At 44.9% G+C, this 27,535-nt stretch overlaps 1 protein-coding gene across 4 annotated transcripts in view; it reads right to left on the reverse strand.

Annotated features, from left to right (window-relative positions):
* BNIP2 (BCL2 interacting protein 2) overlaps nucleotides 1–27,535 on the reverse strand; it is a 2,487,402-nt gene that overhangs the window by 691,869 nt on the left and 1,767,998 nt on the right. For all 4 annotated transcript variants that reach the window (XM_044077377.1, XM_044077376.1, XM_044077379.1 and 1 more), the window contains exon 7: nucleotides 13,490–13,576. In XM_044077377.1, the coding sequence (XP_043933312.1) occupies nucleotides 13,490–13,576 (87 nt within the window). The remainder of the gene's footprint in view (nucleotides 1–13,489; nucleotides 13,577–27,535) is intronic.

Below are 27,535 nucleotides of genomic sequence, written 5' to 3' on the forward strand. Positions count from 1 at the left end.
GAAGAGAGACATAGAGGAGCTCTCTGAGCATGTAGCCCAGGCCAGTATGACCCTGACCTTGAGTAGCATCTTACCCTCACCAAGAATGATGCCACAATATGAAGACAAGATGATCAATTTCAACAATTGGCTTAAGTATTGGTGTCATTCAAAGGGGATCCAATTCCTGCAGCCTGGGATGACATGCTCGACAAGCCACGATGCTTTGCTAGGGACGGCTTGCACCTGTCACCCCTGGGCTTTCGGATATTGGCAAAGGCTCTTGCTACCCCCATAGTGCCTTTTTTAGACAAGGCTCAAAAGACAAACCTACCTCCATAGGTATCGCAAGGGATAAGAAACTAAGAGTAATGCTACTCAACGCCAGAAGTCTAAACCTCAAGATGCACGCACTCTAAACTCTCCTTAGCATGGAGAACATTGATATCTATGCAGTAACAGAAACCTGGTTCAAGGCTCCCGAGAGCACCCCAGCACTACCAGGTTATACCTCATACCATGCTTTTCGGCCCCAAAACTTGGACCGAACCACAAAGGAGGGGAGTATCAATTTTCGTCAAAGATACCCACACCTCCAGGTTGGTGGCACAGCACAAAGCATCAGAGACTATCCACATGCAACTAACAGTGGGTAAAACTGCCTTAGAGTTTATAGCCTGCTACAGACCACCCTCCCAAACCCAGGAACCCCACTCGGCCTTCCTGAGAACACTTGAAAATATGAAGGTCTCTCCAAACACCATTATATTGGGCGACTTCAACTACCCAAACATAGACTGGGAGCATTACTCTAGCTCCAATACCCTAGCCCAAAGGTTCCTAGAATTTATAAACTCAAATGCTATGGGAACAACTTACCACTCCCACAAGAGGGGAAAACATACTGGACCTGATCATCACCAACATGGGGACTCTATGCTCCAGACCATAAGTGTATCCCTCCACTGGTAAGATCAGACCATAAACTAATCTCACTGGATATATACATCCCGACCCCACCCCCTGCCCAAAAAACCACAGTGAAAAACTTTTCTAAAGCAAATTTCACACTCCTCAAAACCAAGGTGGAATCCTTCGAAGCCCCCGAGCCTGTGGAAAATACGGCTCAGACCTCAGAATCCTTTATAAACGCATTCTATGAACACCTTCAGGAATGCATGGATCATGCAATCCCAAATAAAACCAAGACCCAATCCTCCAAAGGCAGACGTCCTGTCTGGTGGACCCCAGCCATAAACGAACTATACAATAGAAGGAGGAAGCTACTACATGACAGAGCAAAATCCCAAAAAGGGAAGGCATCTCTGATCAGTATTAGCAAAAAACTACGGGCACTCATAAAATCGTCTAAGGCCAGCTTCGAGAGAAAAATTGCACAGGACACTAAGGATAATCACAAGGCTTTCTTTAGTTATGTTAGGAACCTGGGTGGGAATTCCCAGATATACTCAGAATTAGTCCAAAATGACAAAAAATACACCGAACCCACAGACATTGCCAACATCCTAGCTGACAGGTTCAGCGCAAACTTCTCCCCCTCTCCCCATCAAAAGGGCAAATATCTATCCCAGCAGAGTGCTGCCCCCCTGACATCCAGATGCTCAGGTAAGAGCCGCCCTCTCCAAAGCAAAAAACACAGCATCAATGGGACCAGACGATGTCCCAGGCTGCATCCTACATGAACTTCAAGAAGAGCTAAACCCAAACATAAAACTACTGTTCAATCTCAGCCTTACTACAGGATATGTACCCAAAGAGTGGCGTACAGCAACAGTGGTCCCTCTCCACAAAGTTGGTGCCTCAACCGATCCTGGAAACTATCGCCCCCATAAGCCTGACTAGCTTGGTCTGCAAAGCTATGGAAAGGATCACCATGGACCTCATAAATAAAGATATTGGGGACCTACAGACACTGGATCCTACCCAGTTCAGCTTTAAGGGCAGATCCTGCCTCTTAAACCTGGTCGATTTCTTTGAAACAGTCACCAAGGCCATTGACGAGGGGAAGGTGGTCCACACAGCCTACCTGGACCTCGCAAAAGCCTTCGATACAATACCCCACTCAGGCATTATAGATAAGCTCACCAGCGTAAATATAAACCCCTATGTCACTAGATGGGTTGCAAACTGGCTCAAGGACAGAACCCACATGGTTAGAATTGCTGGAGCCATGTCAGACTCCAAACCAGTTACAAGTGGCATCCCACAAGGCTCAGTCCTGGGACCTCTCTTGTTCGGTATATATTTCTCGGAGGTACAGGCCAACACGGAAGGACTGTGGCTGACCAAGTTCACAGATGACTGCAAACTGGGCACCATAATCGACTCTCCAGCCGACACAAGCATCCTCCAAAAGGGCCTCATAGAAACAGACAACTGGTGCCAGAGCCATGGCCTCAAGCTAACGCCAAAAAGTGTATAGTCATCCCCTTTGTCAAAAACAAAGAGCCCACAAATTACCACATAGGTGGTAATCCACTAAGTACAGAAGAAGTAATTAGGGACCTGGGGACCCAAGTTGATAGCAATCTCTCATTTGACAACCATGTGGACAAAGTGGTTAGAAAAACATTTTATATAGCCCACCTAATCATGAAGGGATTCACATCTAGATCAGGGGAGGGCATCGTGCCTCTTTACTCATCAGGCCCATAATTGAGTACAATGCCCCTTTTGGGATGTACCTTACCAGACACCTGCAGTAACTGGAAAGACCCCAAAAGTACCTCACCAAGAGGATCAAAGGGCTCAAACAGATGCCATATGCTGCCCGGTTAAAGAAACTCCAGCTCTACTCAGTGGCATACCGCCTGCTCAGAAGCAATCTGTGCCTGACGTATAAAGCCATGTCCAACCCGGAATTAGTGGACATGCTGCACCTCAGAAAATCCAAATCCCATCGAGCTATGCGCTCAAGAGACTTGAACCTCAGCACTGAAATAATAGGACATGCTGGAGGGACAGATTCATAACCCAGAGGCTCCCTTCACTCTGGAATAAAATCCCAGTCCAGGTTACGCAGAGTCCCTTATTGACTCTCTTCAAGAGAGAATGGGAGATCGTAGGTTTACCCCGGGTATCACTTCTGTGTCACTGTTGGACAGAGGCACAGTATACTAACCTCGAAAAAGGGCATAGCAAAATTAATTTAAAATGTGTGGCAAAAGCCAAACACACTGGCTAGGCTTATAAATGCCCTAGGGCAGATAGCCTAGTATGAAACTATAAACACTCCTAGCTTTAATATAACTTTCCTGAACAGGAAAGTAATAAGACTACAATAAACTGAAGAAAATGGAAGTTTTCTCCCCAAAAGGGAACTTTTCTGACTGGGAAAGGTAAGCAGAAGCAGACTATCTATCCTCAAATGCCTCAGACGAGTGTAGTCTTCGGCAGCAGTAAAGCTCTGAAGGGCTACATGCCCAAACTCATCTTTTAGTCAGCTCAGCTTGAACTGCCTGACATTTTGGCCACATAGAAGGTGCTCTGAAGCTTTGGAAGTTAAACAGCTGTTATATCCTTGGCAAGATTAAACCCATATAACTAAAGCTAATGCAGCAGTGATGAATATCCGGAAAATACACCAACATCAAACACTTAATGGGTAGAGTAAGAAATAGGAAAAAAATTAGGAATAAATCACAAGCCCGGTCAATGACAAAAGTATATTCAAACTCTCAAATGTGTTGCAGTCTCTCAAAGTGGCAAACAAGGTTATAGGTAGAGGGGGGTGGCACACTGGAGGTGAAGTCTCTGACAAAAGGCCAGTATCTGATCCAGTAATGGACAGAATGAATCTGGACGGAAAAGACAATACCCGATCAACTTTAAACAGACAAGAAAGATGGACAGGAAGAATCTGGATGGAAAAGACAACACACGATCAACTTTAAACAAACAAGAAAGAAGTGCACTCCCAGTTAAAAGTGTAGTCAAGTCTCATTACAGTCCATTATAAAACTCTTACATTAAAAATAAACTTTCCTAAGCAGAAAAAAGAAGTTATGTACTCACCATAACATTCCATCTGAGTAGGTAACTTAATTTGTCAGCAACCTGTGGGTATCGGATCCGACCTGGATCCGAGCCGGCAGCTTTCCAAGCTAAAGATCTGAGCTCCAAGCTCCTCCCCTTACCCATAACACCCTGCTACCTCCTTCCAGCCCTCAGATCGTGTTTGCTCATTATACAATTTCACCAAGACAAAACAACAGCCGAACCTAGCGAATACCAACAGGCTGAATCATTGCAGGATTCAGATAACCAAAGGACCAGGTTAGGGGGAAGGAGGGGGGTCGGTTGCTGACAAATGAAGCTACCTACTCAGATGGAATGTTATGGTGAGTACATAACTTCTTTATCTGAAGTAGTTAACTTCATTTGATCAGCAACCTGTGGGACAGAGTCCCCAGCTACCAAACACTTGGGAGGTCCTTAAGGAAGGATATTCCGGAGCACTGCAGAGCCAACAGCTGCCCTTCCTCTGGATGTTAAATCCAATTTATAATGAGAAATAAAGGTATGAGAGGAAGCCCAAGTAGCCGCAGAACAAATGTCATCCAAGGGCACTCTTGACCAGAACGCAGCAGAAGTAGCCATAGAACGGGTAGAATGAGCATGAACCCCTAAGGGCTCTGGTCGTCCAGGTATATTGTATGTAGGCAAAATGCATTGAGAAATCCATCTAGCTAAAGTCAACTTCGACACTGGCTTACCCAAGAAGGGCTTCGCAAAAGAAACAAAGAGCTGCTCTGACTTGCGAAAGGCAGCTGTTCTGTGCAGGTAAAAACGCAACTGTCTATGAACATCTAACAAATTAAGTTTGTATTCCCCTTTATTCTGGTAGTTAGGGAAGAAAACATGTAGATTAATTGACTGATTGATGTTCGCCTCGGAAGCCACTTTAGGTAAGAAGGAAGGGTTAGTCCTGACAGCGACTCTGTCCTTGTGGAAAACAAGATATGGGGGTTTAGTACAAAGGGCCTGTAGCTCTGACACCCTTCTAGCTGAGGTAATAGCTATTAGGAAAGCAGTTTTCCAAGATAAGAATTTTAAATCAACAGAAGCAGCGGGCTCAAAGGGAGGCCCAGTTAGAGGCTTAAGGACCAAGGTTGGGTCCCATGGGGGAACAACGTTCCTAGTAGGAGGTCTCAAAAGGAAGGTGCCTTTTAAGAAGGTCTTACAAATCTTAGTGGACGCTAAAGGACTAAGGTTTCTCCAATGTGAAAATGGGAAATGGCAGCCATTTGAATCTTTACAGTAGAAGAGCTGGCCCCTTGCTGAAAAATATGCGATAGGAAATCAAGCACTGCAGGAATGGGAGCAGTGAAAGGATCCAAATTCCTATGCGAGGCCCAAAAGGAAAACCGTTTCCATTTGCTGTTGTAAACCTTCCTGGTAAAAGGCTTATGCGCCGCTACCAGGATGGATCTAACTGCAGACGAGATACCGGGAGTCCTGGCAACTAATGGAACTGGATCAACCAAGCTGAGAGCTTGAGGTCATCCAGATTCGGAGTTTCCAATCCCGAGGGATGAGAAATTAGATCCGGGATGGGATCTAAGATCCAAAGAGGAGCTACAAGATGAGACCGTAGGTACGGAAACCAGGATTGACAAGGCTAGAATGGGGCTATGAGGATAATCTTGTTCCCCAACCGACAAGCTTTCTGTAAAAATTTTGTCATTAACGGAAGAGGAGGATAAGCATAAAGAAGACCGGATGGCCAAGCATGGACTAGAGCGTCTCTGGGGGTTTCCCCGGGGGGGGGGGGGGATAGACCGAAATATTCGCTGCACTTCACGTTTGAAGGCGATGTGAAGAGATCGCAGCAAGGCTGCCCCACTTGCGGAAGATCTGTTTCGCTACTAAGGGGTTCAGAGACCACTCGTAAGGCGAGAGGATAGTTCGACTCAGCTTGTCCACTAGGATGTTGGACCGACCCGGAATGTGAGTTGCTAACAGAAAACGGTTGGTGGATATCGCCCAATCCCAAAATCTCATGACCTCTCGGCAAAGAGGGTAAGACCTGGTCCCCCCTGTTTGTTGATGTACCAGACTACTGACATGTTGTCTGTCTGAATTGCAATAGTCCCTGGAGGGAGAAAGGTATGAAGAGCTTACAATGCTATAAGCACTGCTCTCATCTCCAGGACATTGATATGCAGAATGGTCTCTTTCTGAGTCCACGTACCTTGCACAGTTCTGCCCATGCAATGCTCCCCCCACCCAAGGCGAGAAGCGTCCGTGGTTACCGTGGCTTAGGGTTGTGGCATTATGAACGGTCGTCCTTCCCGAAGCTCTCGAGATTGGAGCCACCATATGAGGGAATTTCTGCAAACCCTGCTGAGGGGGACTGGAGAGTCCAAAGGGTGTTGAAGGATGGACCACTGGGCCTGCAAGGTCCACTGGAGAACCCTCATGTGCAAGCGAGCTAAGGGCGAAAGGTTGATTGCTGCTGCCATGGACTCTAAGGCTCTCAGGACTAACTCCGCTAATGGGGTTGGAGATTGAAGGAGTGCTAGAATGTGAAGGGTCAAGCTGCGAAGTCTGTCCAACGTCAAGAAGGCCTTGGTCTGAAGTGTGTCTATTCTGGCCCCTATGATGTCCAGGACTTGGACTGGTTGACGGGACAATTTCTTGTGATTTATAGTGATCCCCAACTTGGAGAGTAAAAGCAGGAAGCAATCCGTGGCTGAGCAGAGTAGATGCCTGGTGGAGGCGGCAAGGAGCCAGTCGTCCAGGTAAGGAAAAACCTGTATTCCCTAAAGCCTCAGGTGGGCAGCTACAACTGCCATGACCTTGGTGAACACCCTGGGGGCTGTGGTGAGGCCGAATGGTAGGACCCTGAACTGGTAATGACTGGCCCCCAACCGAAAGCGGAGAAACCTCCTGGATCGCCTGTCCATGAGAATGGGGTAGTACGCATCCTTGAGGTCTATGGAGCACATCTAGTCGTTCTCCTGCAACAGGGGGAGAATGGATTGAAGAGTGACCATCCAGAATTTCTCCTTGGCAACGAAGAGGTTCATTGTAGAAAGGTCGAGAATTGGTTTTAAGTCCCCCGTCTTTTTTGGCACCAAAAAGAACCTGGAGTAGTTGCCTAACCCGGACTGGTCTGGGGGGATGTGCTGGATGGCACTTTTTTCTAGCAGCTTCTTTATTTCTAAAGCTGCAGCCTCCCTCTGACTGGGGGGAACATCGGGGAGGCACCTCGATTGAGGAGGAAGATTTATGAAGGGGATAGAGTAGCCTCTGGATATTATTCGAAGCACCCAGCGATCTGATGTGATGGACTCCCATTGTGCCAGGTGCTTCGAAAAACACCCCCGGAATGCCTCCAGAGAGGAGCAGTCTGGCAACCCCTCAGGGCTGTGTGGGTCAATCGGAAAAGGGTTCCCGTGACCCAAAATTCTTCTCCCCCCCCTCTGCCTCTGGGTCAGCGTCCACCTTGTCCCCCTCTGCCTCTGAAGGACGAAGGGTCCGGAGCGTAACGGGACTGCTAAGACGTCCGGAACCACATCTTCTTTTGTCCTCGCCGGTTCCTGGAGAAGGACCTTTGAGGAGTCCAGAAGCGGATTCCAACGGGAGGCAGCGTCTTCCCGTCTTTCTCGCTCTGGACCATTGTATCGTGGACGGTCTTGCCAAACAGGGTAGAACCGAAGGGAGTGTTCGCGAAGGAAGCCTTGAAGGATTCCGCAAAGTCAGAGCCAGGCGTGAAGCCGTAAAGCGATGCCTGATCCGCTGGCTCTAGTGGCCCCCTCCGTGGCATGGGAGAGCAGCCGCATAGACGTGTTCGATACCGATTTTAGAGTGGCCATGCAAGTCGAGAAGGTCCATTTGTCCTTGGCCGACATGGACTCAGGGGGAGACTCAGCGCATTCCTTCACCAGATCCCGCTGAAGACTAATCACATGGGCCAAGTAATTCAGCACCCTTATGGAAAATGTAGCCGAAGCAAACATCCACTTTCTGATACGATCCATCGTCCGAGACTCCTTATCAGGAGGATGGACCGAGGAACTATCCTGTGCCAGTTCCTTCTTGTTGGCAGTTGCCACCACCATGGCATCTACCGGGGAACCTTTACTCCATGCTGTCCTATCCACTGGGGGGCTAAGGATCTTATCTGGTCTCCTGGGGACTGGCTCTACAGTTTCCAGCTCCTTCCACACTCTGGTAGTAATGAGGTCTACCAGGGGTCAGCCGGAGGGGACACCCAAGAGGTAGACGGGGCCTGCGTCAAACGCCTCCAGAAACACCGACTCATCCGAGGAAGGCTTTTGGGCTGACCACCCCCCTTTTAGGCGTAGCATTTCCATAATGTCTCCAAAGGAGACATCCTCGGGGGGGTGACCTGGGGGAACCTTCCCCTTCCTCTAAATCGGTGTCATCCGTGGGGGACTCAGGGGAGTCCAAGTGCCTCCTCTTACACTTGTGTTTGTGAGAGACCTCCTCAGTGGGACTGACCGAGGAGGGCTCATTAACAGGGTCATGTTCCTCCAGTAGAACTGGGTGGGGCATCTACGCAAACTGTCCCTAGGGCCGGATGATGGAAGACAAGCTTGTCTGCGAGGGAGCGCTGGCTGGATCCGTAGCACAAGCAGGGGGTCCCGAACCTCTCAAGAGGACCCTCTCCACCACGTCGAATGCTGAAGGTGAGCCGCTCTCTCTCGGTTCCATGAGCAACACCCTCAGATACGACGCGAGGATCGGCATCAGAGCCAAAGCGATCGGACCCAAAAGGGAAGTGTGCTCCGACCGCAATGGAGCCGAAGACACGCTTACCCCCTCGGATCCGACGCATGGCTCTCGGCCCAGAGAGCTCGGATCCGAAAAGTGATCTGACAAACTCAAAGGCATGGCCGGCGTCCAAGTAGCAACTACTATTGGCGCCGACTCCCTGGCTCTGAGACTGCTCGTATCCGACGGCTCGAAACCCGATAATGGATCGGAGAAGGAGCTATGGGGGCAAAAAATGGGGCCCAGCTCCCCCCCCCCCGGAGGGGGGGAGGCAGGAGCACTCCCATCTGCATCTGGGCCTGTAGGAAGTGATGCATCATCCGGTCCATGTCAGCGTCTGAAAGGCTTCGTGTTGACCTAGAAGAGGCCGCCGAAGCTGGCCGGGAAGGCCGCCGCGACGACCTCGAAGATGGCCAGGGCTCCTCCTCCGGCGAGAAAAGTGGGGAACGGAGCCGAGAGGGGGAAGATACGGAAATCTTCAGGGGAGAAGAGAGTTGTTTAGCCGGCGGGGCAGAGTCGGCCCGCCGCTTGTGGTTCCTATGTTTCTCTCTATCCCTCTCTCTCTCCCCTCTCTTTTCTCTTTGCCTCTTTCTCTCCCTGGGAAATGGTGGGAGGTTGAGTCCCAGCCAGGGGAGATAGTACAGTTGGCTGAACAGCCGCAGCCACGGCTAGAGCCACTGAGGGAGAGGAGGAAGAAGCAGAGTCTGCGGGCAAAAGACTCGCCAGGATCAGCTTGTTCCTCCTATCCCTCACAGCCCGAGTTAAAGGCTGCGCAGATCTGGCAGCCCGATGACAAATGCGCTACCCTCAGGCAAAGAACGCACTGAGTGTGGCCATCAGCTGGGGAGAGCTTATGGCCACACTCAGAGCACTTAGAAAAAATTACCTTAGGGCCTTCGGCCATAACAAAAAACACAACCACACACACAGACAAACAAGAATAAGGGGAAGGGTGAATATATTAAAGTTAAACTAAGCTAATGGGTTTAAACTAAACACAAACACACACCTCTCTAATTTTACCAAAAAGTCAAGAATTTGACAAATACTTCCTACCTAACCGCCAGGAGCTCGTAACTCGTGCTTGTTAAAGCCGCGGCAAATGAGATCCGAGGGCTAGAAGGAGGTAGCAGGGTATTATGGGAAGGGGGAGGAGCTTGGAGCTCGGATCTTTAGCTTGGAAAGCTGCCGGCTCAGATCCAGGTCGGATCCGATACCCACAGGTTGCTGATCAAATGAAGTTAACTACTTCAGATAGTATATTTAAACAATATTTTTTCCCTGTGGAAGGCCCCCCCCCAAAGGGAACTTACCTGTTCAGCAAGGGAAGAAATGTTGATTCTCCAAAGCCTTCAAGGAAGCACCATTGTTAATAGCAGGAAAGGTCTGAAGGGCTTGGAGCTCAAACTTGGATTTTTAGATTTGAGCACATGGGAGGTGCCCTGAGGTTTTGTAAGCTGGACGGCTGCTATATCTTTGGCAGGATACTAACAATATAGCTAATGCTACTGCAGCAGTGATCAATATAATGAATATAGTCCAAAGGGTAAGTGACAGAACCAATAATGTAAGCTTAACACAACAAACCTTAAACACCTGAACTGGTACTTTAACGGAATATGAATACAGATGTCCTTTAACTCTAGCTTTACCATGGAGACTAGAGGGTGGATTAGAGCAAGAGGAGACTGAAGGGAATATATTTTAAACTTTGATACCTTGACAAAAATATTTTGAAAGGAAAGGTCCAGTGCAATATTCCAAAAGTCCTCCATTCTTTAAACCAGAAAAATATGTGAATAAAAGCCTTTGCCCAAATTGAAGAGAGGTATGACTTACATAACACTCTGGGACAGTACTTAGTGCAGAATGGGAGAAAAGAGAGAAACATGGTTCACAAGGCAAGGAAGAATCCCGTGTTGCTCGTCTCTCTCTAACATAGATGACAAGTAGGCAGGGTGTTTCATTTAGATGCTTTAATACATAGAAACACAGCAGGATGAATAGCAGCATCATAAAATACAAACAAACTAGTTAGACAGACCTTACATACATACATGTCTATATTTCAGCAGCTTACTACAAAATGGTATTCTAGCTTGCACGTGCTCAGTATTTATACACTTGTGCAAGCCCTTGGACAGCTTCTTAAAGGTACATTCACACACGTTGATCTGCACCCTGGAAAGAAGGGAGGGATTCCTACAGCAAAGTGTAACCCTGCTGAACTACATTCAGAACCCATCTGTTTATAAAAATCTGTTGCTACAAAGGAAGATGGAGTCTCGGAAATGTGGAATGGGGGAAAGGCCTGAGAAGAGCAATAGTCATGCCTAAAAGGACTGTCCTTAACTTTTTTATTCTTTTCCTTTCTTTCTGAATTTCTCTCTCATTGCTTTTTAAAATCATGCTCGCAGGCACCTAGCTGCTTAAATGACTTACTGAAAAAGAGAGCGAAGTTGAAGGACTAATTCTAATTTCCTTTGAAAAAAGGATGAAAAATAGTCACTTCTTGTATAAACTTTCTCCTTTCATCACACTAACACCCCAGATGCAGAAGGGCCAAAGAGAACCTCCTTATCCAAGAGAAAATACAAAATTTCAGTTTTAACAATTTCAGGAAGATTTTGAGAACATAGCTAAGTCAGTCTTTTCAATACTGACTCAGAAGTAGCTACTCTAGAGAAGGATTCAGTAACAACATAAGCACACTTTAAAATGTGCTTAGCAACTTGAGAAGCAGATGCAACAGAGCCATTCAAGGATTTTGTTTTACCTCAAAAATTTGAAGATTAACTACAGATTTCTGCATGTTCTCAAAAGATAAAAGCACTGTCTTTAGCACTTGAGATTGACAGTTTAAAATCATAAAAGTCAAAGTACTGGAGGAATACATGTTGTTCCCAAACTTATTCACTGCTTTCCCATTCTTGTCAGAGGGAAAGAGATTAGCAACTGTAAACTGCTTAGCAGAAGCAGTTATGGACAAAGAAATCAAAGCTGGGTTTACTTTAAAATTTCAAAACAAATGCTTATGAGTCTGAGGTACCCTATTATAACCTATCAGACATCCTAGGAGCTGGAGGTTGACAATCAGATCAGCCAGAAGCAGTGAGCAAAACATTCTTTAAAGCAAGCAACAAATGAGGAAGCACAGAAGTGACACCACTGTCTTTATATGAAGCTCTGTCCGAGCTCCCGACAGTTGGGAGTGTGAGGAAAGCACCCCTTTATCTTTGCAAGCTGGCCTGTCACAGGTCGTAGGACCCATTTAGCTTAGGCTACTGCAACAATGATCGATGCACCGACTACATGGAGTTATGATGCCATTGTATCTTGGGCATCAACACAAGCCCAAAGTAGATTAACCAAAAAATATTTCTTTTTATGAACAGACCATATACCACAAACCTTTTGAAATGACAACCTGTGAGTGCTTAAGAAATAAGTTCTACAAGAAAATGGCCAACTTTCTTTTGTTACTAGTGTACCAAGTAATTATTAACAGGAGCGTGCACACACACACACACACACACACACACACACACACACACACACACACACACACACACACACACACACAGTTTAGAATCAGAAACCAAGGGAAATACAAGACTTTAGACTAAAGGAAAGAACAGCCAAGAGCTACGCACAGCACACAGACTAGAAATTCTGAGTTTATACAGTCTGCTTCTTTCTTATACGCACCGCTGCTACTACTGCTTTCAGTCTACATTAAGCAACTACAGCCAGCAAATGAATACAAGCCAGTGGAAAGCTTTCTCCTTACTGGCAGTGTTTGACATCAATAAAATGGAAGCAGGACTGAAGAGGTGAGCAGACAAAGGAAATACTAGTGAGTCATATTCAGTAAAAAAAAAAAACTAATCTGCAACTAAGAGTACAACACTCTAATGAGAACTGAAAACAGCACCTCAGAGGTAGAAACAAAGCTTCAAACATCACTTGCAATGAAAGCAATTTGTTTAAACAATCTATGATACTTGTTACATGGTTTTCTATCATATACCAAACACAAGTTTGCCTATCAGAATCTTGAGGTAACTGCAATTTAACGATCATAATTCAGGACTAAAAATACTAAACATCAAACCTCCTTACTGCTCTAGACATAGAAACAAGTGCTAACATGAGTCCTGCATGGGGACAAGTCTTAAAGTTCAGTGTTTTAGTTAATTTACTTGGAATTCTGGTTGGTAAACCTGTGGTAAGATGATAGTAAACCCTGTTAATCACGCTTGAAGGCAAAATATTATGCTGTTTGCACACATTTCAATTTAACATTCAGTTTTCAAAGTTGATTAATATTAAATACTCCTTGCCTTTATTACAAAGAACAGGTATAACAATGAACACTATCGTCCTTTAGATTATTTTCTCTTCCTATTTGGCATTGTAGTTTCTGAAACAGTATTGCAACACGTATTACAGTGCGACTGCTTCACCACATAAAAAAATCATCAGAAGCAGGAAACCTGCAAGGCAACAAGCCTGTCACTGTAAATGTTTCTGCTTTGGCAAATGTGCAGCAGAAAGAATAAACTGCAGAATGCACGGAAAAATAATGGACTTCCCATTCACTAAATGTGTCTTTCTGTTTGAAGAACATTTCAGTATTCTGCACGAGTCAAAGGCAGCTGAAGACACTTCTTCCTTAAAAGCATAGTGTAAATTTAAGTTTTATATAAAATACATTTATTCAGAACTGTAACCAAAGTATGCTTACCTTATGAATGGTCGTGTAATTGCTATAAGTGTTCTAATAAACCATGAAGGATGTACTATAATTAAGGCTTTCAAATTTTTGCGTAACCTAATAAAAACAGAAAACAACTATTCAGCATTTCTGGACTTCGGACCTTTTAGGCAGTAGTTTAATGTGCAGAGAGATGGAAAATGAAGCATGCATGACTTAATTACTCTATTTGGAGAACTGTCAATATTCATTGTTTTTATTCTCACTATCCACTCCAGAAGCACCTAGAAGCCAAATAAATCAATACTTTCAAAGGACCACCTCAAAGGACATGGCAGCATCAGAAAAATCATAACAATAAGCCAAATGGAGAGAGAAATCAAAAAATCAGCAAGGAAATGAGATCAGTACTGCTGGAATTAAATTCATCTTCAAGTCTTGGTGAGTACCTTCATGTGGTAAACTCAGTTTTTACAAATCATCATCAATACATCACTCATATACAGACTGCATTTTATACAGTATACATCATGGAGAAAGGTATTTTAAAAAGTAAAGACAGCTGGGCACACAGGTCCCAGGATAAAAAAAGTGCCCAATCCTGGTGTACACAATGGTGCCAAGGCTGGAAAAAAACACAGTAAAGAATTCTCAGGACACAGAAACACTCACACAATAAAGTTAGGCCTAACTCATGGGGAAGATGGCACCCATGTTGTAAATGGAAATAGAAGTCCACAAAAACTGACGAGCTAAAAAAATACCTATAAAGATGATAAAGTGGAGTATTGAAGATAAGAAAGAAATCATGTATTATTATGCAATAAGCCCAGAATTTCCAGATATAAGACATTTAGAAAGATTAACAGAGAAATTAAAGGAAAGAAAAATACTTGCAGAAGTAAAAAAAAAATGTTAAAGGTTTCAAAATGAAATCTGTATTCACTAATACAACAGATTTATGAAAACATGGCATACACAAAGGAACTTTGGGCTACTTGGAAAAAGAAACAACAGAGGATGTGAGAAAATATAAGGAACAAATCCCAGAGATTTTAAAAGGTATAAAAAGAAATAAACATGGCAAGGAAAAAAGATGTAGTAGGGTGGAATATTTATGGAAAGAAGAAAGCTAATTAATACAAAAAACAGCTCCAAAGATATTTCAAGAGAAATACAGGCAAAGGCACCCCAACACAGAACACTTCCAATACAAATGTAGAATGCAGAAATGAGAATTAGTAAGGCAAAAATTAAACAAATAGAAATTAAAGTTATGGATTATCTGCGAAGTGAAGGACTTAGTATGCAGAATCCAACGCAGGCAATGTCACAGTACAATGGAATTGTGGGTCCCCAGATTAAGCAGCAACAGGTGAAGCAGAAGGTATCGGAAGAAGATCTGCAACATGATGCTTTAGAGCCTTATGTAGGAGACAGGTAGGAAAGTCCAGTTGAAGTTGTACAGCAAGGGAAGGAGCAGGAAACAATGGCAACTCTGACACAAGTAATGGTTGCAGAGTGATGGGCCAAGGGTTTCCATATAAAGGAGCAGCAAATGACGCAGGGTGCATCTGAAGAGCATATGGTATAGGAAGATTTTCTGAAATTTTCTGTAGATTACTTGTAGGAAATGGAGAGTAAAGATGATGCTCTCAAGCCAGAAGGAATGTATTTAGAGGAAGACATGCTTGAATTAATAGAGAAGGAAAAGCATGTGGAACCTTTCTCCCCGGGCCTCCGCTGAAAATTGGCTTTGTTCCAAGTCAGACTTTCCCGGTTAACAAATGTTAAATAAATAAAATAAATAAAAAATGTTTAGACAGATAAAAGAAATAGATTATTGAAAATAAATAAGACCCAAAATGTTAAAAGATTGATAAAACAGATAAACAGCAATCGGGACTATTAAGAGAAATTCATGTGATGTAACAGAAATAAATATAATACATTATTTCGTACCTAAACTAGTAACAAAGTGTTACCACAAAAACAGAGTAATGAAAAGAAGGGAGCAAGTAAAACGCTACCATGGAATCAATGAATAGAGAAAACTGAAAAAGCAATTATAGATAGTATTGCTGTCAGAAGAATATGGAAAAGATAGAAAAGGGAACAGGTCAACAAAAGTCCTTAGAAAGACAGATGCAATAAAAACAAGGTACAGTATCAGAAGAGATCAAAATTTACTGTATACTAATGCCAATAACAAACTAACAATATCAGCACAGGAAGAAAAACTTAGAAGGCATGCAGATACATATAAAGGAAAAGTACAAAATAAGCAATTTATTGATGACCCAAAAATATTTTATAAAGAATTGGGAAACAGAGAAAATGAGCAGAAATGCCAGAAAAAAGACAGGCACATTTTGGAGAAGTATTTATGAAGATGCTGAATGGATAGAAGAATTAAACAAAGCAGTAAGGAGATCTAGCGCAGAGCTATGAAATGGGATGAAGTAATGGTCAAAGAAAGTGAGACAAAATTAAGAAAAGCTCCTAAATGGAAAACACCAAGCCCAGATGCAGTACCTAACTTCTGGCTAAAAGCGCTGACATCATTACACAAATATTTAGCCCTGAGTTAAGATTTACTTATATGCGCATCCTGAACACACCAAACTGGATAACAACAGGAAGTGATACTCCTTAAGAGTGAACCTGCAAGCCATCGTAAAAACTATACATGAATAACTTGCCTCCCGCCAATACGCAAGCTATATACTGGACCTGATGCAGACAGAGCCAATAGTCATTTAGAAAAAAATAGAACAAAAGGACAACATAAGAAAGTGATATGGACCAAAGGATCATGTGTTGCTAAATAAAGTCATAACAGAGAATTGCAAAAAGGGGAAAAAATCTAAGTATAACATGGATAAATTACAAAAAAAGCATTTGATAGCATTCCACATTCACAGATAAAGGAGTGTTTACATATGCATAATACACACCTTACAATGAGCAGTTGCCGCTTATACCACACGGACCATGAAACAGTGGCAAGCCACTCTGCAGTTGAGCCATGACAAAGGGCAAATTATTATCCCAGGAATAAAAATTCAGAGACGGACGAAAAGTCCCAGACTGCTGTACATTCAGTAATAGCTTATTTCTAGCTCTCCCAGTGGGAAAACAGAAACTTAGCAAAGAAAGCCAGTGGACCTAGATCTCCGGGTAAATTTCAGTAACAGTTGCCAAGATACCAGGGAAAAATGAAATACAGATGACCTGAAGGAAAATTGGCTACAAAAGGTGACAAAAAAAACTGACTGTGAAAAGTACTGCAGCTGTTCAGCAGAAAGAAGTGCAAGCTCCAGACATGACTTCCAGTAACCTAGAGGAAAGCACAATACAACTGCATACAGGCCTGATTAAAATAAATGAAACACTGATGGGGTATATCAACTCAAACAAAAAAAAAAGTCTGGAAGAAGCTTTATATTTAGATAAGGTGATAAAACTGCAAAACTCAGAGGTCGAAATGAAGAAACGTCTGGCTGAATATGATACTGCACAAGAAGAGATGTTTCAAAAATAATAGAATTAGAGGACAGAGCAAATAGGGAAAACCTGAGATCATTGTTCCTGAGAAGCAGGAAGGAACAGACTGTATTAATTTTATGTAAGCACAAATAAGCAACTGGACTGGTAATCCACAACAGGAATTGTTAGTTGAAAGGGCACATTGTGTATATGCTCCAAACCTGGCTATGAGAAAACAACCTCGACCTTTAACAGTAAATGTGTAATCTTACCAGCAAAAGGACTTGATTCTGAAAAAAAAAATGGTAGCAGAAGGACAAAATACTAAAAGTGGGAGAGAGTGGAGCGTTTGTGGAGAATGACTACTCATTGTACACCAGGCAGAAGAGGAGTAAATTTATTCCATTATTCAGGGAATGTTGAGAAGCAGGCATGAGATTCAAACTGCTGTACCCAGCTATCTTAAAAATATTTTTTCTTGGAGGAACAAAACCATTTTTTGATGAAGTACTTGCTAAGGAAGAAATACAAAAGTTTGTCCAACAAAATGTGAGCTATGAAACAGAAGGAAATTATTCTTGTTCTTCAGATAATAAAGACCAGAGAGGGACTTTGGCAGTGAAACGTTTTCCAGCATTTCAACGGAAAAGGCTTGAGAGTGGGAGAAAAAAGCACAAGAGTTGACTAGAAGAATAGTACAGTTTTGTACCTACCATAAATGTACATGTCCGATAGATATGCAACTGCAGTCATAACATACGGGTTGTCCTGCCTCAGGCAGCCCTCGGTCGGCCGGATTCCAAAGTCTGGGTCCGATGTCGGCTGATGTCGCATTTCTCTCCGACGTCAGAGCGGCAGGAGTACATAAGCATCAGCCGACGCCATCTTCTTCAGTGTTTCTTGCCCTAGATGCCAGGTGCCCTCCAAGGAAGGCTGTAATCAATTTGGAAGACAAAACAGGTTTCCAGACAAATAAATAAGCAATAAACAGATACACCATAACAGATATCCCCAGCTAGGATAATAGGGAGAGGAGTGGACCCAAGGAATAGAGGGGAAGGAGGGAGGGAAAACCCGACTGCAGTTGCATATCTATCGGACATCTACATTTATGGTAGGTACAAAACTGTACTATGTCCTTCAAGAATGCAACTGCAGTCATAACATATGGGTTGAATACCATAGCTTAGCTGGGGGAGGTGGAAAGCTCTAAGAAAAGGATGGTGTAGCTATCAATCCCTGCAGGACTGCTGAAGCAAAGCCTGCTCTGGATCTGGAATATAAAGGAAGGTTGTAGTGTTTGGAGAATGTATGCACGGAGCTCCATGTAGCAGCTTCTAGAATGTCTTTTGTAGGCACCCCTCTTAAGAATGCTGTAGAGGTGGCTGTAGCTCTGGTAGAGTGTGGTCTGATATTGGCTGGTACACTCTTTCCATGGAAGGAATAACATAATCTGATGCAATGTCCAATCCATTTTGAGATAGTCTGTTTGGAAATTGCTTTTCCTTGTACTCCAGGGACGTAAGCTACAAAAAGCTGATCAGACTTCCTAATGGCCTTGGTTCTGTCCAGGTAGTAGCGAAGTTGTCTGTGAATGTCCAAGGTATGCAACAGTCTTTTCCCTTTGTTCTCAGGATTGGGAAAGAAAGTAGGCAGGTGAATTGCTTGATTTAAAGAAACCCTGGATACCACTTTTGGCAGAAAACTAGGGTTGGTTCGTAAGGAGACCCTGTCCTCTATGAAAGGTAATGAACGGTGGTATTGCCATTAGGGCCTGTAATTCCGAAACCCTTCTTGCTGAGGTAATTGCCAACAGGAAAGCTGTCTTCCATGAGAGGAATTGTAAGTCCACAGAAGCTGCTGGCTCAAAGGGGGGGTAGAGTCAGTTTTTCTAGGACAAAGTTGAGGTCCCAAGCTGGTACTGGGGCCTTTCTTGGTGGCTTGATATTCTTGATTCCTCTAAGAAACTGCCTTAAAGGATGTGAGAACACAGGTGGATCAGTGTTGTATCTAGCTGAAATAGCTGAAGCATGTATTTTTATAGAAGAATATGAGAGTCCATTCTGTAGCATATCTGCCAAGTATTCAGGATGAGTGGGATGTTCAATAATGATGCATCATGACCCTTGCTGGTATTCCAAATGCTGAATCTCTTCCATTTTGCTGAATAAACCTTTCTGGTGGATGGTCTGCGTGCTTCTGTTAATATCCGCTGAACTTCCTTGGAGAGAGATAGATTGAGGTTATTCATGGAATCTCCCAAGCTGTTAGCTGGAGCGTCTGAATGTTGGGATGTACTGTCTTGAAGTTGTTTTGAGTCAAAAGATGGGGCCATTGGGGAAGGGCCCATTTTTTGTTGTGGCATATGCTCCGTAGTAGTGGATACCAGTGTTGTCTTGGCCAGTCTGGAGCTATTAGGATCCCTTTTGGCTTCTCTGCTTTGATCTTTAGTAGTACTGTGGTCATCAGTGGCAGAGGTGGGAATGCATAAATCTTTAGGAAGTTCCAGTTGAATGAGAGAGCATCTGTTTTCCATGCTAGTGGATGATATGTCCTTGAACAGAACTTTTGTAGCTGATGATTGAGGTGGGAGGCAAATAGGTCTACTTCTGGCTTGCCCCATGTCGAGGTGAGCCTTATGAAGATTTCTGGATGTAACCTCCACTGTGGGGTCTAGGAAATTCCTGCTTAGGCTGTCCGCCAGCACATTGTCTTTGCCTGGAACAAACTGGGATTGCAACTGTATGTTTAAGCTCAGTGATTTTTCCCAAAGATTCATTGTCAGTCTGCAAAGGGGGTAAGAATGGGTGCCCCCCTGCTTGTTTATGTACCACATGACAGTGGTGTTGTCTGTCCGTATTAGCAGGTGGCCTTGCTGAAGTTGTTGTCGAAAGGCCTTGATGGCATGCATGACTGCCAGCATTTCTTTTTGGTTGATATGCAGATGTGTTTCCTTCGGAGACCATTGTCCTTGAATACATCTGCCCTCCATGTGCGCCCCCCATCCAAGGTCTGAGGCGTCTGTGGTCATTGTTTGTGTTATTTCTGGTTTTTTGAATGACATACTTGTGTTTGCCTGGCTTACCGAGGCCCATCATAGAAATTCCTTTTGTAGGCATGGAATGAGCGGTATGGTTGTCTCTAGGTTGTTGCTGTGTTGAGACCATAAACTTTTTAGGTACCATTGAAGCTTTCGCATGTGTAGTCTTGCTAATGGAACCAGGAGAATGCATGATGCCATGTAACCCACCAGGGCCTGTAGGAATCTCCTTGCAGTCATCTGGGTGAGCTTTGCCAAACCTTTGAAATAATGAGTTAACTTCTTTTGCTTGTCTTCTGTCAGGTAAGCCATTTGAGAGGTTGTGTCTAGATTGGCTCCTAAGAAAGTAATTTGCTGGGATGGCTGCAGTCTTGACTTTTGGAAGTTGACTGTGTATCCCAGAGCTTGTAGCAATTGAATGACATAATCCAAGTTTTTTGTCAAAATCAGTTTGTCGTCCGCTTGTATGAGGCAGTCGTCCAGGTACGGGTAAATTTGGATCCCCTGGAGCCTGCAATGAGCAATTACTGAAGCCAGGCATTTTGTAAACACTCTGGGCGCAGTAGATAAGCCAAATGGCAATGCTGAAAATTGATAATGCTCTGGCCCTGCAAGAAATCTGAGGTATCTTCTGCAGCTGTGTCTGATAGCGACATGCAGGTATGCCTCCTTGAGGTCCAGAGTAATCAGCCAAGACCCCTTGCCCAGCATGGGAAGGAGTTGCTGTAAGGTCAGCATTTTGAACTTTGGTACTATGAGAAAGGTGTTTAATGCGGACAAATCCAGTATTGGTCTCCATTGTGTTTCTTTTCTTGGAACAAGGAACAGTCTTGAGTAAAACCCCTGCCCTTGTTCTTGTTGTGGAACTTTTTCTATTGCATTGATCTGAGCAAGCAGAGAAATTTGCTTGAAAGCCTCTGCCCTCTGGTTTTGCGGTAGGTTTGGCATGCCTTGATTCCTTGGTAAGGTATGAAAGTGGAACCTGTAGCCTTGGTCTATAATGTCCAAAATCCATTTGTCCTTTGTCAATCTGTGCCAATTGTCTGAAAACAGTGATAATTTTCCGCCCAAGGGAGCTTCTGTTTGCTCTTTGGTTAGCGGAAGTAGAGGAAAGTCATTGGGCTTGTCCCTGTGGGGCAGGAGAAGCCCCTGTGTCACTTCTTTGGTTTGCTGGTTGCCACTGTCGTCCCCTGTAGGAACCTCTGTATTGTCCTCTTCCTCGGCCACGCCTGCTTTTGCCCCTTTGAAATCTTTCAGGATTAGGAAAGGACCAGTTTTTTGAAGGCCAATTCCTGCCGAATCTGGGTGGCTGAACCTGGAGGAAACCTTTGACTGTCAGAACTGACTTGGCTTTTTCCTCAATGGTCTTTAATACATCTTTAGCATTAGCACCAAAAAGCTTGTTCTTTTCCAAGGGTGCATCAAGAAGTTTTGCCTTAACATGATCTGGTAGAGGTTGTTCTTTTAACCATGCATGTCTACGAATGTCATAGCTGCCCTACATGAAGCTTCCAATGCATCATATCCACACTGAAGGAAGTGATTGCTAACTTGCTGAGAGTTGTGTACAGCCTCCTGCAAAGACTTCCTATCTAAAGGATCAGGAGAGGCCAAAGTTTTCTGTAAATCATCTAACAGGAAATCCTGATATTGAAACATATGAAAGAGACAATTGAGAGCTCTCATAGATATAGTGGAGGTGTAAACCTTCTTCCCCCATCTCTCTAATGACCTACCTTCCCTGTTGGAAGGCAAAGGATTTTTGGAGGTGGTAGCTGAAACCCCTTTCGGCCTCTGCGAAATAGTTTCTAAATCAACAGCATGGGCCCTAAAGAAATGAGAATGTGTTTCAGGAACTCTATAGTATCTGTCCGGCTTGGCAGGAGCAGGAGGGAGAGTATCAGGGGTAACACTGGAGTCAGAGTATAAATCATCCAAAACATCAAGCACAGGAGGTATAGCTAAGGGCCTGTGCTGGGGCTTTTAAGGAAGGTACTAAGGCTTTCTGGAATCAGAAAATTCCTGGCCTTGCCACTTAAAATGTTCCCTCATGGAATGCAGAACTTCCCCAAAAGAAATATCCTCAGGAGGGGAGGCCGAGGGGATGGAGTCCTCTGCATCTGAGTCCTCGTAGGTCTGGAAAGGCTCTTCCTGGCTATCGGAGTGGCCAGAGGCCTCAGAATCATCTGAAGGGAGAGGGTCAGTGGGCTCAACCCTGGGCCTCTTATCAGGAGGAGGCTGGGATCCTCTCTCAGGATGGGCCTGGGAACCTCTGATCATGGAGATTAAGTCTGCTGCCATAGTCATGATTTGTGTTTCAGGAGTAGGCTGAGGTACGGCTTTAGCAGTAAGGTGCTTGGTCTTGCTGGCTGCCTTAGCACGTGTGTAGGCCTTGATAGACATGGACATGGGAGGCCTAGCAGCTCCACGTGCAGGAGTGACCTTATCCACAGCAATGGTCTCGGGCATTTCCTCGGTTTCAGTATCCGGAGGAAAATCAATAACTGGCGTCGGTGTGGTCTCCGGTATCGGAGGAATCGGTAATGCGGTGTCTTCGGTTCGGAGCGGTGAAATAACCGCCTCAGAGGGAACCAGGGCACTCGCGGTAGGTTTTGGCATGGTGTCGGTGGAAGACGCGGGCTGAGGATGGCGGTCCCGGTCTTTACGTTTTTTAGGAGTCTGCGATGTCGGTAATTCCGACGGCATCTTGTAATCGAATTTTCGCCGAAAAAGTCTTCAGCGAACTCCGCCCGGCGCCTGAGAGTGCGCTTATTGAAGCGAGCACAGGCAGCACAGGCCGAGACGTCGTGGTCTGGGCCAAGGCAAGGAAGGCAATAAGAATGGAAATCCTTATGAGGTATTTGTTTACCACAAGACAAACAATTATTAACTTTTTCAGTAATTTCTGACATCGGCTGAGGCAAGAAAAGGTCCCCAACGGGGTACTTAGCTTTTTTGATGACTTCGGATCGAAGAATACAGGAGCTGACCGACCGGCACTTGCGAACTGCTTCTGCTTCGGGCACCGCGCGGCAAGAAAGACTGGAGAAGATGGCGTCAGCTGATGCTTATGTACTCCTGCCGCTCTGACGTCGGAGAGAAATGCGACATCAGCCGACGTCGGACCCAGACTTTGGAATCCGGCTGACTGAGGGCTGCCTGAAGCAGGACAACCCATATGTTATGACTGCAGTTGCATTCCTGAAGGACATCCACACTTGGACGGGGCCAGAACGAGGCAATGAGGATCATCTTGTACCCCAGTCGGCAAGCTTTCTGAAGAAACTTCGGAATGAGTGGTAATGGGGGATAAGCGTACAGCAACCCGGGAGGCCAAGCATGGACTAGAGAGCCTCTGGGGAAATCCCCTGGTGAGGGAATCAGAGCGAAGAACTTTGCGTTGGAAGTAGATGCGAAGAGATTTTAGCAAGGCTGTCCCCACGCAAGGAAAATCTCCTCCGCTATCAACTGTTTTTCAGAGACCACTTGTATGGTATTAGAATAGCCCGACTCAATCTGTCCGCTAAAATGTTGGGGCATCTTGGGATTTGCATTGCAATCAGAAACCGACTGGTGGAGATCGCCCACTCCCACACTCTCATGGCCTCGTGACACAGAGGGTAAGATCTAGTTCCTCCCTGTTTGTTGATGTAACAGACATGTTGTCTGACTGGACTGCAATAGTCCCCGGAGGAAGAACAGTGTGGAAGGCTTGCAACACTAAAAACACTGCTCTCATCTTCAGAACATTAATGTGCAATCTGATCGCGATCTGGGACCACGTTCCTCGGACCATCCTTCCCAGATAATGCCCCCCCACCCGAGCTGGGAGGCGTCTGTGGTCACTGTGGCTTGGGCTGTGGATGAAACAAATGGGCGTCTCACTGCAATCTCTGGGGATTGGACCCACCAGAGGAGTGACGCCTTGCAAGCTTTGTTGATTTGAATTGGGTATTCCATGGGGAGATCTAGCCAAGACCACTGTACGGCTAGAGTCCATTGTAGAACTCGCATGTGAAGACGCGCACGGGGGAGGATAGAGATTGCTGCAGTCATAGAGGCCAGGGCTCTGAGAATGTCGCCCGCTTTTGGTAACCTGGGGTCAAGAATTATTGATACACGAGTGCGTAGACTCTGGACCCTGTCTGGAGTTAGTAAGACTTTCAGTTGAAGGGTGCTCTGAATTATATATAAATATAAAAATGTTTGTAAAATGTAAAATATATATTGTTACAATGTACCAGCCCTGTATTTTAATTCAGGCTTAATGCTTATATTTTCATTGAGCCCATGATATATAGTTGAATTTAATTTAAATTGCCATTTGGATTCTGCCCTCAGCAACAAGTTTTTCCAATCACCCCCTCTTATATTTTTTAGCAAAATCTCCAAAATGGCAAACTTGAAATTATGGTGGGGGTGTGTAGTAATGTGTTTACTGAGCGCATTTTATCATCATTTTTGTTTATACAATAAAGGTGTTCATAAATCCTGCGGTTAAACTCCTTGTCCAGAGGGTGAACTGAGGAACTTTCCTGAGCCAGTTCCCTCTTGGTGGCTGCTGCAACCACCATAGCGTCCACAGGGGATCCCTTATATCATGCCTGTCTGTCAGAGGGCGGAAAAAGAATCTTGTCTGGGCATTTAGGTATCGGTTCTATGGTGTCAGGCTCCTTCCATGCCCGCGTGGTGATAAGATCCACTAAGGGATCTGCCGGTGGGGACACCCCGGACGTAGATGGGCTCGTGCCAAAAGCCTCCAGGAACACGGATTCATCCGCAGAAGGTTTTGGGGCTGACCAACCTCCCTTCTGGCAGAGACATCCTTGGGAGGTGACCTGGGGGAACCTTCTTCTTCATCTAAATCAGTGTCTTCTGTAAGGGACTCAGGGGAGTCCAGGTGCTTCCTTTTGCACGTGTGCTTATGAGGACCCTCTTCAGTGGGACAATCTGAAGAGGGCTCGTGAGCCGCGGGGGATCCTCCAGGGGAACCGCCTGGGGCTCCTCTAGCACAGGCTGTCCCTGAGACAAGCTGAAGGGAGTCGTAACCAAATCCGAGGGAGTGGGCAGAATCCAAGGAAACAGGCTGGGGTCTCGATCCTTGGGAGAGAACCCTCTCCACCACATCAAATGTCGATAGAGAGCGCACCACCTTAGCACCCAGCAAGGAGGAAGCTCTCCTCGGGTCCGCCGTGAGGACTGGGGCTGAGGCTAAGGTAGATGAAGCTCCGAAGGAACGGTTTGGATCCGACAATGTCAGAGTCGAAGACACCTCCATCCCCTCCAGTCCGACTTCACGTCCTTGGCCCCAAGAGCTGCTCAGATCAGAACTGGTCAGATCCGATGAAAGTACAGTGGAGTACACTTACCATAAATGTAGATTTTCGAGTGTATTCACTGTTGCAGTCATTACATTTGGGTAATCTGCTGGCAGGTTGCCCTCAGTCTGCCTGATTAACAAAGTCTTGGGTCCTGCGTCGGTTGCTGTCCCGTCTTCCATAATGTCAGATCGTCAAGGGTATAAAACATGCAGCTGACACCATTACATCAGATTTTCTTGCCCCAGATGTCAGGTGCCCCCCAAATGGGGACCAAATAAAATTAAAAACACAAACATATACCTCCAACCAAAAGCAAATACACCAAAAAGGATTTTAAGCATAGTAAAAGAAAGTAGAGGTATAGTAAGAGAAAAACAGGGGGCTGGAGGGAGGGTAGCCAGGTCTGCAACACTGAATACACTCGAACATCTACATTTATGGTAAGTGTACACAACTGTACTATGCTCTTCGTGTTTCACTGTTGCAGTCATTACATTTGGGTAGATTCCCAAAGCTGTGGTTGGGGGGGATGGATCTATACAGCATTAGGACCAGCTATAAGGGCCTGCAAGACTACAGTGGCAAAGCCAGCTCTGGATTTAGAGAAAATTGGTAAATGGTAATGTTTGGTGAAAGTATGTACTGAACTCCAGGTAGCAGCTTATAGAATATCCCTGGTAGGAGCACCACTGAGAAAGGCTGCAGAAGTAGATGCAGCCCTGGTGGAATGAGATCTGATCCCCTGGGGAATAGGTTTTCCATGGTGCTTATAGCAGAAATGAATGCAATGGCTTATCCATTTAAAAATGGTTTATTTTGAAATAGCCTTCCCCTCTGCCCCAGCAGCAAATGCCACTAGCAATTGTTCAGATTTTCTTCGAAATTTAGTTCTGTCCAAATAGAATCCAAGTTGTCTTGTGCACGTACAAGGAATGCAGAATCCATTCCCTTTTGTTTTGTGGATTGGGATAGAAGGTTGGCAAATAAATGGACTGGTTAAGAGCCACACTGGAAACCACCTTGGGCATGAAGGATGGATTGGTCCTCAGAGATACCCTGTCCGCATGAAAGATGATGAAAGGCTCCACTGCCATAAGGGCCTGTAATTCAGATATCCTTCTAGCTGAAGTGATTGCCAGTGCCTACTAAATCTTGCAGGTTGCACTTGTAAGAAATCTTTTACAGTTTGCATAGATTTAGCTTTATCTTCCATCTTTTTTAGAACTTCTTCAGCCATATTGTCAAACAGGCGATCCTGATTTAATGGAGCATCCAACAATTTTGCTTTAACATGATCAGGCAGAGATTGCCCCTTAAGCCAAGCAAGCCTTCTAAGCACAGACCCAGTAACAGCAGCCCTGCAAGAGGTCTCTAAAGAATCAAAACCACATTGCAAAGTATGTTTTCCAACTTGTTCAGCAGAATGCAATAAATCCTGCAAATCTTTATTTTCCACACAGTCAGAAATCAACATTTTCTGTTTGAGCAGTCCCATAATACGCTGTTGATATTTTAGCATATGAAATTGGCAGTTTAAATCCCTGATTGCCAAGGTTGCAGAAGTATAAACCTTTTTACCCCATCTATCCAGCACCCTGGAATCTCTATCAGAAGGGGTACGATTTTTAGCAGTAGAAGCCTTAATGCCCCCGGGCCCCTGAGAAATGGTTTCTGGATCTGCAACAGGGTTTTTGAAAAGGAACTTGTGGGACTCAGGAACCCTGTAGTATCTGTCAGGTTTACTGGGAGCTGGAGGCAGGGAATCAGGGGCCATACTGGATTCCGAAAACACACAATCAACAATGTCTAGTACAGGAGGTATAGCCAGAGGCCTATGCCGAGGTAGAAGGAGGACATCCCTAAGCCTCTTTTTAGATTCAGAAAATTCCTGAGTTTCCCAATGGAAATGCTCCCTTAAGGTATGTAAAGTTTCCCCAAAAGAAAAGTCTTCAGGGGGGAAGCAGAGGGAATGGAATCCTCTGCACCAGAATCCTCATAAGGAGGTATGGACAAATCTAGGTCACTGGAAGAATTAGAAGAAACAGTGTCCTGATCAGAAGAATCATAGTCAAGCTCAGTCCTAGGCCTCTTAGAAGGGGGGTTGACTACCCCTGATTAGAGTAATAAGATCTTCAGCCATTTTGATGATTTGTTTTTAGGCATAGGGGCCTGAACATGTGGCCTGGGCGTCGGTTTTTTAGACATAGATCAAGATTTAGGCCTTAG

This window comes from Protopterus annectens, chromosome 7.part0 (genome assembly GCF_019279795.1).
Source record: "Protopterus annectens isolate FY-2018-M chromosome 7.part0, PAN1.0, whole genome shotgun sequence".
In the NCBI taxonomy this organism is placed as follows: Eukaryota; Metazoa; Chordata; order Ceratodontiformes; family Protopteridae; genus Protopterus; species Protopterus annectens.